Raw genomic sequence first — 14,103 nt, forward strand, 5'->3', positions numbered from 1 at the left:
CTCACCCCTCCTCTCTCCTGTCTTGTGCTGTTCTCCAGCTACTTAGGCCTAGAATGGAGAGAGTAGATAATCCACTAATAGATGTTGTTGAAATGAACAGGTTGCTGCTTCCATCCTTCACAAAGAAGTGATGTTAGTAGTGAAATATTTCTTAAAAAATGGTATATCCAAAATGTACTTTGCCAAAGGGCTTCTGTTATTTTAGTTAGTCTTAAGACTTAAGACCAGAAAGAAAAACTTTGTACTTTTAGAGAACCTCCATAAAGAACTTCCATCTACTGTAAGTTGATTTGATTCTGTTGCCAAGTTTTCTTTTTCCTCCTCAGATAATCATGCAAAGGCACCTTATTTGTAGTTACTTTCTAGTTGCTTAATTAATTCTGGAGGGTTTTTGGGTTTTTTTGTTTTTTTTTTTTGATGGCAATGTTTTGTCCCTCCTTGCTATTATGTCTTTCCAAGGGTCAGTACAAAAAGGCGATAGCCAGCCTGCATCATTTAGCAGCTCTTCAGGGATCCCTTTCTCAGCCACAGATCTCGGGACAGGGGACCTTGGAGCATCAGAGGGCACTCATCCAGCTGGCGACGTGCCACTTCGCCCTGGGGGAGTACAGAGTGAGTACTGTGCACCTGCACGGGCCAAAGGTGCACGAGCCCACCTGGGCTTTCTCTGTTTCCTAGAGTGCCTTTTTAATTCAGTGCACGTTTGCTTGAATTTGATCCTTTTGCTTAGATTTATTAATCTGAGGGTAGAAATCACAGTGATTTTAATTTTATCTTTTCTGAAATTAGGCTTCTGTACTTTTCAAAATTCCTGTTTATTTCTCCATTTAGTTGGGGGGTTTTGTTTTTGTTTTTGTTTTAGTGTAATCAGTTCTGTTGTGCTTGGAAAGACAAGGCCATTACTAAATGGCATATGGAGGATTTACCTTTAGTTTACCTGAACCTCAGATTCTCGATTTAAGTGACGATGACACCTGAGAGGGTGCTGCAGGAACAGATTTTTAGAAATGGGTCTGTTTCCCCCCAGGAGATTTTGAGCCCCTCCTACTACAGGGTGGGGATCATGATTTTTTAACTTTGAATCTCTCATGGCACCTACCACAGTGGTTTGCAGGGCACAATAAATAAATGTTTGAATTACGTTAAAATTATAAGCATATTTTTATATATGCAGGTACTGTATAAATTCAAGGCCATAATTTAACACAAACTCAGATTTCTTCTCATCTCTCTATATGTTTCAGTTCAAAAAGCTTCAAGTTAGTTCCTTTTGGTCTTTTCTTCTTTAGATGACATGTGAAAAAGTCCTTGATTTGATGTGCTACATGGTACTCCCAATTCAGGATGGAGGCAAAGCACAGGAAGAACCCTCAAAAGGAAAGCCCAAATTTAGAAAAGGTACAGTGATAGGTTTTATTATTATTTTGTAAAAATAGCTTTAGGACCCAAAGCTGAAAAATATTTTCCAGTTCCTAATGAGATAATACTGTTGTGATCTGTAGGACTTGATAAATTGTATAAAAAAGTTAATGCCTTTCCAGGTGTTTCCTTGGCTCTGATTTCAGAAGCAGCTGTAAATGTCTTTCTTCCAAAGCTCTCTTCTCTTCCTGACTCTTCCTGTGTTTATTCTGTTTGAAGAATATCATTGAACTCTTTTTCATACATATCTTTACCAACTCTAGGAAATCCTGTAGGTGATTAATTAGGAAGTATCTCTTAGCATATCCCTCTTAGACCATTTTGAGCTTCACCTCAAGTTTCACATTCCTTGAAAAACTAAATTTATAACTTATCTAAGTTTCCACTTTAAAAGTTAAAGAAAGATAAGTAAATTAAACCTGAAGAGAGTTGAAGACAGGAAATAATAATGCTAAGAGCAGAAATCAATGAAATAGAAAATAAAATACAGAATATTAATAAAGCCAGAAGTTTTTTGAAAAAAATCTATAAAATGGATAAACTCCCTAACAAGATTGATCAAGAAAGTGAACACAAATTATCAGTATCAGGAATGAAAAAGGGAATGTCACTGTAGATCCTACTGAAATCAAAAGAACAATAAGAGAATAACTTTATGCCAATAAATTCAATAATTTAGATAAAAAGGAAAAGTTCTCTGAAAAACACAACTTGCCAAAAATTGACACAAAAATGAAATAGAAAATCTGAATGTTCCTTTAGCTATCAAATTAAATTTGTTACCAAAAACATTCCCACAGAGTAAACTCCAGATCCAAATGAATTCACTGGTGAATTCTACCAAGAATTTAGGAAGAAACAGCACCACAACCCGTATAGCAAAACCAAATGAGCATTACAAGGGAATAACTTTAAAGGCCAGTATCTGTCATGAACATAGATGTCAAATCCGTAACAAAATATTAGCAAATTGAATACAGCAATATAGAAGACCAAGTATACCAGGAACACAAAGGTGTTTGAATATACGAAAATTAGTGGAATTCACATTAGCAGATTAAAGGAGAAAAATCATGATTGTCTTAATAGATGCAGGCAGAATTCAATACCTATTCATGATTTTAAAAAAGTCTTAGCAAACATCATACCTAACTATGAAATATTGAATGCTTTCTCCTACTAAGATCAGGAACAACGCAAGGATGTGTGGTCTCGCAATTTCTGTCCCAACATACTGGAGATTCTAGCCACTACAGTAGGCAAAAAAAGTGAATAAAGGCATAAAGATTTAAAAGACTATTGACAGATATGACTACCTTTATTCACAGTCACATATAGAAAAGTCTACATAGAAAAGTCTAAGGAATCTCCAGAAAGCTACTAAAACTAATAAAATTTTCCAAGACATTTTAGTGTACAAAAAGTCAATTCAATTCGTATATGCTAGCAATAAGCAATTGGAAAATACAGATTTTCAGATATTGTTTATAACATCAAGAAAACATAAAATACTTGGGTAAATTTAATGAAAGATGTGCAAAACCTCCACATTGAATATTACAAAACATTTCTGAGCGAAATTAAAGACTATTTTTGAAAATGGATAGATCACATTTATAGATCAGAAGATTCAATATTACTAAGGTGCCAATTTTCCCCAAATGTATCTATAGATTCAGTGCAATTCCAACCAAAATCACAGTAGACATTTTTTTGGTAGAAATTGTTAACATGATTCTAAAATGTATATGGAAATACAATCTAGAATAGTCAAAACAGTTTTGAAAAAGGCAAACAAAATTAGGTGACTTACATAACCTGATAGTGTTGGCAAAATATTGGCATAAGAATGGAGAATCCCAAAGTAGACCAGCATAGATATGGTCAAATGATTTTCAGTGAAAGCCCCAAAGTAATTCAATGGGGAAAGGAAAGCCTTTTCAACAAATGGTGCTGGAGCAAATTACTTTGTATATGTTTCAAGTTTTTCATAACAAAAGGTTAAAAAAAATAGATCTAGCCTAAATGCCTTCAAAAATTAAGTATCTCTGTGGTACAGAAAGAGATTAGGTAGGTAAGACGAGACATAGCTGACGTCAAGGCTTATTTTAAAGCTTTAGTAATTAAGATAATGTAGTGTTGACAGAGGGTTTGACCAATGAAACAGAACAGAAAACTGAAAAACATGTGACGTTACAATTCATCAGGGAAGAAAGAATTTATCCAGAAGTGGTATTGGGACAATTGATTATCCAAATGTAAAACATGACAACAAAAAAATGAGATCCCTCCTTCACACTACACAAAAATCCTTTAAATTTTAAGATTTAAATGTGAAAGCTAAAACTTTTAAACTTTTAGAAGAAAATATAGAAGAAAACCTTTGTGCCTACTAGGTAGAGAAGGACTTAGGCTACAAACAGTACACAGCATAATGGGGAAGATTAGCAAATTTGATCCCATTAAAACTAAAATAGCAACAAAAGGTACTATGATCAAATTGAAAAGCCGTAGACTGCCAGGAAACTGTCTAGCACATGAAATCAACAAGAACTTAGTATCCAATAAGAAACAACCAACGACCTCCCTGTAGAAAAATAGGCAAAAGGTAAGAACATCAGATTCACAGAAGCAGAAATCCAAGTGGCCAAAACTATTTGAAAAGATTCTCAACCTATTAGCAATATGGGAAATTCAGATTAGAACAGTAAGTTATCATTTCACACACATCAGAATGCAAAAATGAACGAGTGGCGATAGATCAGGATGTGAATAAACACATTGCCCATGTGCTTCTGGAAGGTGTATAAATTCGTACAACCATGTTGGAACCAATTTAGCATTACCAAGTTGAACATATCATTACCTAATTATATACCTCATCTCTTAGGTGTATACCTTAGATTGGTGTTTTTCAAAATGTGAGTCTTCATCCTCTAGGTCATGCGTTTCAACTAGAAATTTTATTTTTTGATGAGATAGAATATAATGTTTTTAAAATGATAGCATCTTAGGTAGAAAGGGTAAATATTATTTTATGAACCTTTTGTTTTAGCTACATAAACACATATAAGTATGTGTGTACAGGATCCTCATGTAACAAATATATTTATTTCTTGCTACTTCGTGCCTCCGGGTAGAGAAGGATTTAGGATATAAGGAGCACAGACTATAAAGGAAAAGATTAGAACCCCGATGTGAATACCATTGCTTAAAGTTTTTTCCACACGTGTACAAGAATATATATATCAGAATGTTTATTTCAGTATTATTTGTAACAATGAAAAATTGGAAATGTCATTATCCATCATAAAGAGAATGGATAAATCATAGTATATGTAAATGACAGAATACTGTATTAGTATCCAATCTGAACATGAATAATAAAAAAGCAATTTGCAGAAGGATACATACAATATGACATCATTTATTAATATATAGTAGACTGAAATATGTAAAACATTCCTCTGTGTTTATAAATACCAACTTACATGGTAAAAGTACATAATACACAAAGGAACGGCAACTACCTCATTCAGAATTATGGCTACCTTTGTATAGGGAGGAAGAAAATGGGATCAGAGAAGGATACACAAGAACCTTCAACTGATTTTGTGATAATTTATATTAAAATTTAAAAAAAATTAAAGCAAAATGTTAATATTTTATGAAGCTCAGTGGTGAACACACCAGTGTTTGTAATATTCTTTCTGTATAATTTTCTGTATATTTGAAATGTTTTATAGTAACAAATATTTAAGCAAGTTTAGGAAAGAAGGTTGATAAATGAAATCTAGAGGCCATCATAAACCAATTTCACCATCACAAAGTATAATCATGTTTGACTATAATTGAAATCATGTGGCTGTTACTTTTTCTTTGATAATAACATACATTAACAATAACATAACATTGTGGACTTATGTTAGGTTCGGATCTGAAGCTCCTGCCTTGTACCAGCAAGGCTATCATGCCATACTGCCTGCATTTAATGTTAGCCTGTTTTAAGGTAAGCTTAAAGTTGATTAGCCTGAAAAAAATTTAATACGAAATATGATTCTGATGACCTGAAATGACTTGATCCTCATTAAGGATTGATAGTTTAGTACTTCTAAAGGGCCGGTTGGCCTAGTGGGAAAAGCACATGGGGTAGGAATTAACAAATGTTTATTAGATAATAACTTCACTAGGCCAAGAAGAGAAGGAAATTCTCCCAGTCCTTGAGAAGTTTACATATAATAATGGGACAAAAAATATATGTAGAAAGTAATTTTGCCTGTTAAAGGGTTGGGTAAATATTTTATGAATTAATATGAAAGCCAGACTATATCAGCTACAGAAGTTGGGTTCATAGAGGCGTGGTGAGTTTGTTATAACGCATTTTAGGCATTTGGGATCAAAACTAGTAAAGGCCCAACAGTTTTAGGAAAGTTGAAGGACTCTTTTTTTTTTTTTGCATCAGAGTCTCGCTCTGTTGCCCGGGCTAGAGTGCCGTGGCGTTAGCCTAGCTCACAGCAACCTCAAACTCCTGGGCTCAAGCAATCCTACTGCCTCAGCCTCCCGAGTAGCTGGGACTACAGGCATGCGCCACCATGCCCAGTTAATTTTTTATATATTTTTAGTTGTCCAGCTAATTTCTTTCTATGTTTTAGTAGAGACGGGGTCTCGCTCTTGCTCAGGCTGGTCTCAAAACTCCTGAGTTCAAATGATCCACCCGCCTCGGCCTCTCAGAGTGCTAGGATTACAGGCGTGAGCCACCGCGCCTGGCCTGAAGGACTCTTGAAAGAACAGCAAGGCCCGTGGCTACAAGTAGAACAGACCCTTAGAATAGAGAAGCTTGATCGTTTCAAAGTTTATGCACAAGAGAGTAACAACATTGGGTCTCCACTTTAGTGCAGTAATTCCCAAACTTGACTCATCATCCGAATCCCTTGGGGCAACAGAAACAATTTAAAATGTGATTTTACGCGTACCTGCCATTTAACACAAAATGTCCTTTGGCCATTCTCTAGTTCACACTCCAGCTTCTTTCCTTGTGGCTCATTGCCTTCCTTTCTCCCCAGTCCCATGTTTTCCTCAAACCCTTCTTTCCTGGGTGGCTTCTTGCCCACCTTCCACCCCCAACAGTCCTCTTAAAAGAAATCTCTACCTTTTTTTCTCTGTTACACAGGACAACTCAATTTTCTCCAGCTCTGATTCCCAAATTCAGAAACTTCAGGCCTACTCATGCACGTCCAACTCCCATCCAAACACACTGCGGGCAACCTGTTCACAGCACAGAGGGAGCCTGAGCCACCTTTGATTACGATCCACTCTGCTTAGAAGGCAGTTGTGATGTTTGCCAGCACTTTCCTGTTTTGTTCTCTTACTCTAATGACCTTCATTACACATTTGTATGTATAGTGTTTTTTTAGGTGGTGATATTTGGTGTTTTTTAGATTACCCGGTGACTTCCTTTTCTTTCTGTGTCTTGCATAAATTCTTGTCTTGCAGCTTAGAGCTTTCACCGACAACAGAGATGACATGGCATTGGGACACGTCATAGTATTGCTTCAACAAGAGTGGCCCCGGGGAGAGAATCTTTTCTTGAAAGCTGTCAATAAGATTTGCCAACAAGGAAATTTCCAATATGAGAATTTTTTTAATTATGTTACAAGTATCCTTTTTCTTGTTTAAGCATAACAAATTCCGGTTTTTTTAGAATGAATGCCTTATGCAACAAGGAATGAAGCATTCTGGGTAGAAGTAACGGTTTTTACTATTTTGGGAAAAAAGAGAAGGAATGGGGATTAAAAATGGGGTTTGGCAGCTCATCTCGTGAAAATTGTAAAAGGATTCAAAGACACAATTCAAGAATCAGGAATATCTCAACCCTGCTCCATTGCCACTTGTAGTTGACTTCTAAGAAGGTACCCAAGATGCCTACAGTTAGAGCCTACAGGGTCCTGATAGGTCCAGAATGGCTAGTTTAGCCATGGAATAAAAATAGTTCTTTCGCCTTTGTCTATCAAAAGAGTGCTTCCTATGGCCTCTTGGGACATCAGCTGTCCCCTGGGATTAGGTGTCAGGGTACCATTCCATAGCTGTCATAGCTACCAATGAGTTCCCACCAATGATGCTGCCCAATACAGTGGCTGCTTTCAAGGTTAGGCAATGCTTTATTTCACACTGTTTATTAGGGAAAGACCCTCTTTGAATTGAAGGTTACATGTCAGTTTGGGTGTTTTTACTTCATTGCTTACCTTAATACATTATTTTTAAATTGTAGGGAATATGATATCATTGTCCAAGTGCCCAGAGTGATAGTTATTAATCTTTTTGGGGACAGATAACTTTTGAGAATCTGATGACAGTTATATAACTTTTCACCAGAAAAATGCATATATGAATGTCATCAACATTTTGCATAAAATTTGAGGGACTCAGAAGCTTCCTCCCCAGAAGTATCTAAAAATCCTTGCATCCTAGGTATGAAGAAATAATCACTTTACCCTTATGAATTTCATACTCTACAACCCAAAACAATCCTCCCCACTCCCATTACCTCTTTCATTTCTTACTAAGAAAACAAAAAAATTTTGCTCTTGTGACTATATGAAATCTGTTTAATTATCATCTATATGAAAAACATATTGTCCTCATGTCCTTTAGCCTGGCAAATATTATGCCGAGTTATCTGTATGAAGCAGTTTGGATGATATAGTAAGTTTTGGAATCAGACAGACCTGGGTTCAAATACTGACTCTGCAGTTGTTAGTGGGATGGTGATGGGCAAGTTACTCAACTGCTGAGAGCCTGTTTCCCTTGTTTTACACGTGGTTAACCTGAATCTGGCCTGCAGACATTGATATGCTGGAGGAATTTGCCTACTTAAGAACTCAGGAAGGTGGGAAAATTCATCTGGAGTTACTGCCTAATCAAGGAATGCTGATCAAGTAAGCATACTATCCTTTGTTCCGCCATGCTGAGTGCTCTGTTTCATGTAAATTTCTATAAACCTTTCAAAAATTTAATAGGAACCCAAACCTGGTCTCTGTTTTTGAGAGTCAGTTTTTGATTCTGGGTACCTTTTGAAAGACTTGCATTTCCTTAACTACATTTCTGAAAAAAACATTGTTTAAATTGGGGTATTTCTGTCACTTTTGAAACTTTTTCACTAGACAAAGTCTCATTCATATCTTTTCCTTTCCAAAATTTACACATTGATTTTGATTAGACATAGAGTGCTTTTATTAAGAGCAGCCATGCTTAATTAAAGTTGTACTGGATTAGGAAAAACTACAGATCTATAAACTACATTTGAAGCCCTCCCATGCAATCCTCATTGCTTATACAGCATGAAGTACAATAGCTGGGTCTAGTGCCTCCAAGAACACACCTGCTCCAAGAAATGATGGGAGTGCCTGGTCTCAGGCATGGGCCCCTGTACCCACAGGATGTTATTCAAATTCCAGGTTGGCCCAGATGAAAAATGCTAAGTTAGTGTGACCATTTATGATTTTTAAATAGCTCATGAATCTTGCTTCTATCCTTTAATCCTCATTGTAGTTTGGATAATATATCCTCTCTGCTGTAAATGCCACGTGTAGTTTTATTTTCATACTTCCTCCTCTGCTTCCTGCATATTCAGTGTGTCTGTAAGTCAGTGTTAGAGTTAGTTACTGCAAGGGACTGAACCCTGAATGAGAAGAAAGTACTGCTAAGGCTGAAAACATTCACATCTTGTTCTATCTTTGTAGAGTCGTAGAAATGTTGAGGGAGGGAAGTAAGAAATACTCTTTCTGGATTTCTGTAACTTCAGTAATTTGGTACATAGCAAACATTTCTTTTTATGTCCTAGCAAGAACAGTGTCTTGTAGAATCCATTCTCAAGAGTGGAAAGATTGTTTTTTCCCCTTTATCTGGTAAATGTTACTAAATATTCTAAATATTTAAAATGAAAGAAAAAATGCTCTGTTTTTAAATATGCAAGACCTTTATACATCAGGTTGCTTAGACAAAATGGACTGGCATGCCCCATCTCCAACTTTCCTAAGATTGTGAATCGAAACTGGAAAGGATAACTGCATGATTCAAAATATTCTTAACAGTGTTTGAGCATAACAGTTTTTGATATGGGAGTCCAGGTAACCCCTTTTGTGTTGTGATTTCTTTTCTAGGTTTTAAAACTGGATATACAAACATACCTTTAGTAAAACTTTTTAGTTAATTCCCATCAGCAATCACCAGGCTAATTATCATAATATAGAGATGGGCTTAGTAGAACCAAAGTCTGTGTACATAGGATTAAACCTATAGATGGTTTTACTTAGATAATGCTTAACTGCTTGTGGAAGGGTGAGAGAACGGATTGTCAAAAAATCAACAGTTGAACCTCAGACTTCATTATACTAAACTTTTCTTCTTTTACTAGTTTTTACTGAGCTGACAGTGACATGAGACATGCAGATAATCCCTAGGATGCAGGATTAAAGCAAGGGTGCACTAGATACCCAGATAATATCACTGGAAGGGGTTTTTTTTGGGTTATTTGCGTAAAGGATACCATCATGCGTTTCTGGGCTTTTGAGGGATAATTTCAGGCTCTCCCACCTTGATCAATATAACCCTTAATTTCTTCTAACTTCCTGTAGAGGACAAGCCTCTTAGGAAACCTGCAGTTTCATCAGTTTTGCAGCAGGAATAGGGATTGTTACCTAGTGATCTGAACTTGTAGCAATTTGCCCAGTCTTCACCGTGTGAGTCTCAAATTACTTATGCCTAAAACTACAGCAGTAGAAGCAAACTGCATAAGACAGAGAGCTCTTACTAATTGAGGTATGATTAGAATCTTGAATAAAACTATCTATATTCCTTTTCCCTTTGGGTTCCATACAATTTCTCTGAAGCCATTGCAGACCTTTTGGGTGGTTCCTCCAGATGAGTGGCAGAGATGTTGTGAGCAGTGTACACTCCTCCCCTAGGTAAGGTTGTGAGTCTGCCATAGTTGTGGCATCTCGGATACAAGCAGGTACAGTACAAACACTGAGGGCACCTGATGCCTGACCCAAAGGAGGGATAAGCTCTTAATTTGTTATGTAGAACTTTTGCTCTTAAGTATTTTAAAATAGAGAAATATTTCTATGCTGATGCTTGCAGTACTTTGGTTGCATTAGACTGGATTAAAATGGAAAACGATGTCCTATGTATGCTCTGAATAGGGTGGATAATGATGTTCTATGAGGTGATCACCAGCTATACACTAAATTCTTGTTGTTACAGAATTCTGCAAAACCATGGGTTCCAGACTCTTTTTTTCCCCACATCTGTTCCTTTTCTCAATACTTTTTTGAAATTCAAACTCACCCTTTCTTTATCAAAAACATTGCCAGCCCTTCTAGTCCTCTTGGAAGGGCCCCTCCAGGTCGGGGCTTCAATCCTGTAAAAGATGGTTACCAAACGTCACCACGTTGACTGCTGGGATTGGCGTGGGTACAAGAGTGGGAAGAGGCTGGCTTTGAAAATGTGTCTTCTCAAATGTTGACGCTGCTCCCCACTGCCATTCAACTGCATTCCATTGTCCTCTTCCTCACTGGTTGCTTTTTATACCAAATCTCAAGTGGGCTGAGCTCTGGGACCAGGAACCGAGATGCCTCTGGACATGCACCGGCAGCGGGTGCAGTGAGGGCTTGCTAGCTTCTCCCTAAGCTCCTAAAACACACAGCTGCAGCCAGGGGCTTGTTGAGGTTACCGAGTTTCTGTACAGTCTGCTTCCAGTCTTGTGTATTTTCTCTGGAGTGTTGTTTTTGCAGTGCAGGGTGAGTCGGTGTGGGTGTTTGAATGCTGCTGTTTGCTGTTTTTTAAAGGCCTTCTAGCCCTCCCATGGGGTTGCTGCAGCAGGAATTCTTACCTGTGCTTCAGCCCAGCATACAGACTGCTGACAGGTACCAAGTGGAACAAACACCTGCTCATAGTGTGCTGTTTGTCAACATGTTTACTGCCCATGGTTTTCTGCTCTTTGTTCCTCAGTGCTCTTTTTCATGCTTTATTTATTTTTTTAATTTGTTCTGCATTCCTTGGCAAACCATCTGGTTGTAATATTGTAACATTTCTTATTTTTTTCCATAAGTTGCCAGTGTGTTTGTGTTCGATTTAAAAATCATTATGGATCTGGAAAAAATTAAAGTTTTATAAAATTGTATTAGATTAAGTACACATTCGATTAGGTGCTAAAGTATGATTCTCTTTTGATAAAATTTAAGGCTTTTGGTCATAAATATTTAAGGGTGCTGAAGTTTAAGTCGATTTTTATTTCTGGATTTTCATACTAATGACCAGTGCTGTTTGGGGTCTAAATAGCATTAGCACGGCTTTTCCTGCCACTGATGCTGTTTTTTCAGACCTTACCATTCTGAACTGAAAATATTCAATAGGCTAGAATGCCACATTTCTTAGCCGGTTTTTCTTGTTCTTAAACCATAAAAGCTGACTAATTCTCTTCTTCATTTAAACTACCAGAGGGATGATAGAGGCTCTAATATCAATATAATTGAGTAGTGCCTCTCTTTATTTATAGAAACAATAGGATTGGACTATGATCAGCAAGATGTAACATTTACTTATATTTTTAGTAGTATTAAGCCCTTTAGCTGACTCTGCAAATGCCAGTAACTTCCACTTGCTCAGAGGGTCAACTCCAATTTGGGGTTGCAGCCTGGAACTTAGGAGAGCAGTGTCTCAGGGCAGCATAAAATTGCCTGCATCTGTTCCCAGTGGGACTCAGCCTTGACCTCATTGACACTGTATCCTGATCACTGAGCTACCGACCCAGACTTGACTAGAAATGTTCACAAAGAACTGCATTTTCTCTATGGCCCTGCTGTTTTCTGGCATAGTTCTTTCTGTCAGAAAACATCTCTGGGCATTGTAGAGTGTTCTGTAATAGCTTTACTTGTCTAAGAAAGCCTGATTTTTTTCTTCTATTGCACTGCAACATTATGACTCCTATTGTTCTTATTTTATATGATCGTATAAGTTTTAAAAAAAACACATTTTAGAGTGCTTTCAACAGTTTTATTTTGCCCAATACTTAAAAATCAAGTTTAAGTCCTTGTTACTTTGTCTGAGGGAAGTTAGGCAGTAAGGTGGGGAATGAGGTTCTATTTGTTGAAATCTACCAAATTGCTGAACTAGTAGTTACAACTCCTTTCCTCTAAACAAGCTGAGTGGTTTTGATAGATTTTTCTTTTCCTTTCTTTATTTTGTTGTCTTCAGTTTTCCAGGATTTCGTTTGTAATTTCCTCTTCTAAAGCACAATCTTTGGGGCATAATTAGAGACATTTTGCTTGTGCCCAACTGACACTTCCATATGTGTGCAGGTGTCCTCTGAGCATCTGGACAGATGTGGTCTCTGGGGATTCTGCCTCTCTCTCCTGACCTGGGCCAGATTCTTGTCTCAGGAACCCCCAACCCTCCCTGCGTTTTCTCAAACAGATGAGAGTATGGATGGCGCAGCACTTTAGAGGAGCTGCCCTGTTCTGGCGTCCTGGGAGAGAGAGGAGTTCACAAGCCCCGCAGCTGTGTAGAACGCAAACCTTTCTGAGCTTGTCAGGGAACTCACTTGGGTGATTGGCTCTTTCTGGTTTCCCTCCTCCCTGCTGTTGCCTCTGGAGAGTCCGCCGCCCAGATGGACACAAGTGCTTTGTGGCCAGTGTGGACTGGACCCATTAGGCCCTAAGTAACCGAATCGTTCCCAGTCAGCAGTAGGGATGCATAACATCAGAGCTTCAGGAATTCAAAAGCAAAGCAGGTGGCATTTTACACAACACGTAAATGCTCGAAATAACCTTTTCTAGAGTGGGGAAAATATCTCTCTAGTTTTAAGTCTTTCTAAGAAGGAATGGGCTGGAATGTTTATTTGGTTGCAGCTTTTCTTTTTTTCTTTTAAAAACGTGTTTTACTTGTTTATATTTAGATAAGAGGCAGGCTTTATTCCTACCAAGTAGCAGTGATCAGTGATGCTGATGCTAATCCCTGGTCTTCATCTGTTTCCCTGTCACTGACCTCAGGCACCACACGGTAACTCGAGGCATCACCAAAGGCGTGAAGGAGGACTTCCGCCTGGCCATGGAACGCCAGGTCTCCCGCTGTGGTGAGAATTTGATGGTGGTACTGCACAGGTTCTGCATTAATGAGAAGATCTTGCTCCTTCAGACTCTGACCTGACTGGAGACCTTGCCACCAGAGACAGCTCGTAGCTGTAAAATTTTGGATGAAGACACACAGCACTGATACATGTTGCTGTTACAACTCTTAAAAAGAAGAAGACCATCTGAGTTCTAACTCCTTGGTTGCTTAAAAGTAGTTCCCAAGAGTCTGAGAAGCTGTTCTATTTTTAAGAGTCATTTTTTTTGTAATTTTTGTAAAACAAAAAGAATCAACCTGTTTTGTAAATAAAAATCATCCTAAAATTTGAAATTTTTGAAAATTTATTTTAATTCCTCCGAGTCTCTGAACAGGGGTGCATTTTTCTTCTACTTTTCTCAATCATATAGCAAGGGGAAAAAATCCAACACAATTGAATTGAGTAATGAATTTCATTGATGTAGATACTTAAGGCACATGCCTTCCATGATCTCAAGATTTTATTTTCCATCATTAGGCTTTGGTAAATATTACATATCAACATAATATTAGACTCTTGTC

The 14,103-nt window shown here is 37.6% G+C and overlaps 1 protein-coding gene across 1 annotated transcript in view; it reads left to right on the forward strand.

Moving 5' to 3' along the window:
* The window catches only part of INTS10 (integrator complex subunit 10), a 28,012-nt gene extending 14,137 nt beyond the window's left edge, over positions 1-13,875 (forward strand). The window contains exons 11-16 of the mRNA XM_012662915.1: positions 387-612; positions 1,290-1,398; positions 5,349-5,428; positions 6,913-7,075; positions 8,261-8,354; positions 13,467-13,875. Of these exons, the coding sequence (XP_012518369.1) occupies positions 387-612; positions 1,290-1,398; positions 5,349-5,428; positions 6,913-7,075; positions 8,261-8,354; positions 13,467-13,623 (829 nt within the window). The 3' untranslated portion in view covers positions 13,624-13,875. The remainder of the gene's footprint in view (positions 1-386; positions 613-1,289; positions 1,399-5,348; positions 5,429-6,912; positions 7,076-8,260; positions 8,355-13,466) is intronic.
* The last annotated feature ends 228 nt before the right edge of the window (positions 13,876-14,103 follow it).

The sequence above is a fragment of the Propithecus coquereli genome, unplaced genomic scaffold (assembly GCF_000956105.1).
Source record: "Propithecus coquereli isolate 6110/MARCELLA unplaced genomic scaffold, Pcoq_1.0 Scaffold79, whole genome shotgun sequence".
NCBI lineage: Eukaryota > Metazoa > Chordata > Mammalia > Primates > Indriidae > Propithecus > Propithecus coquereli.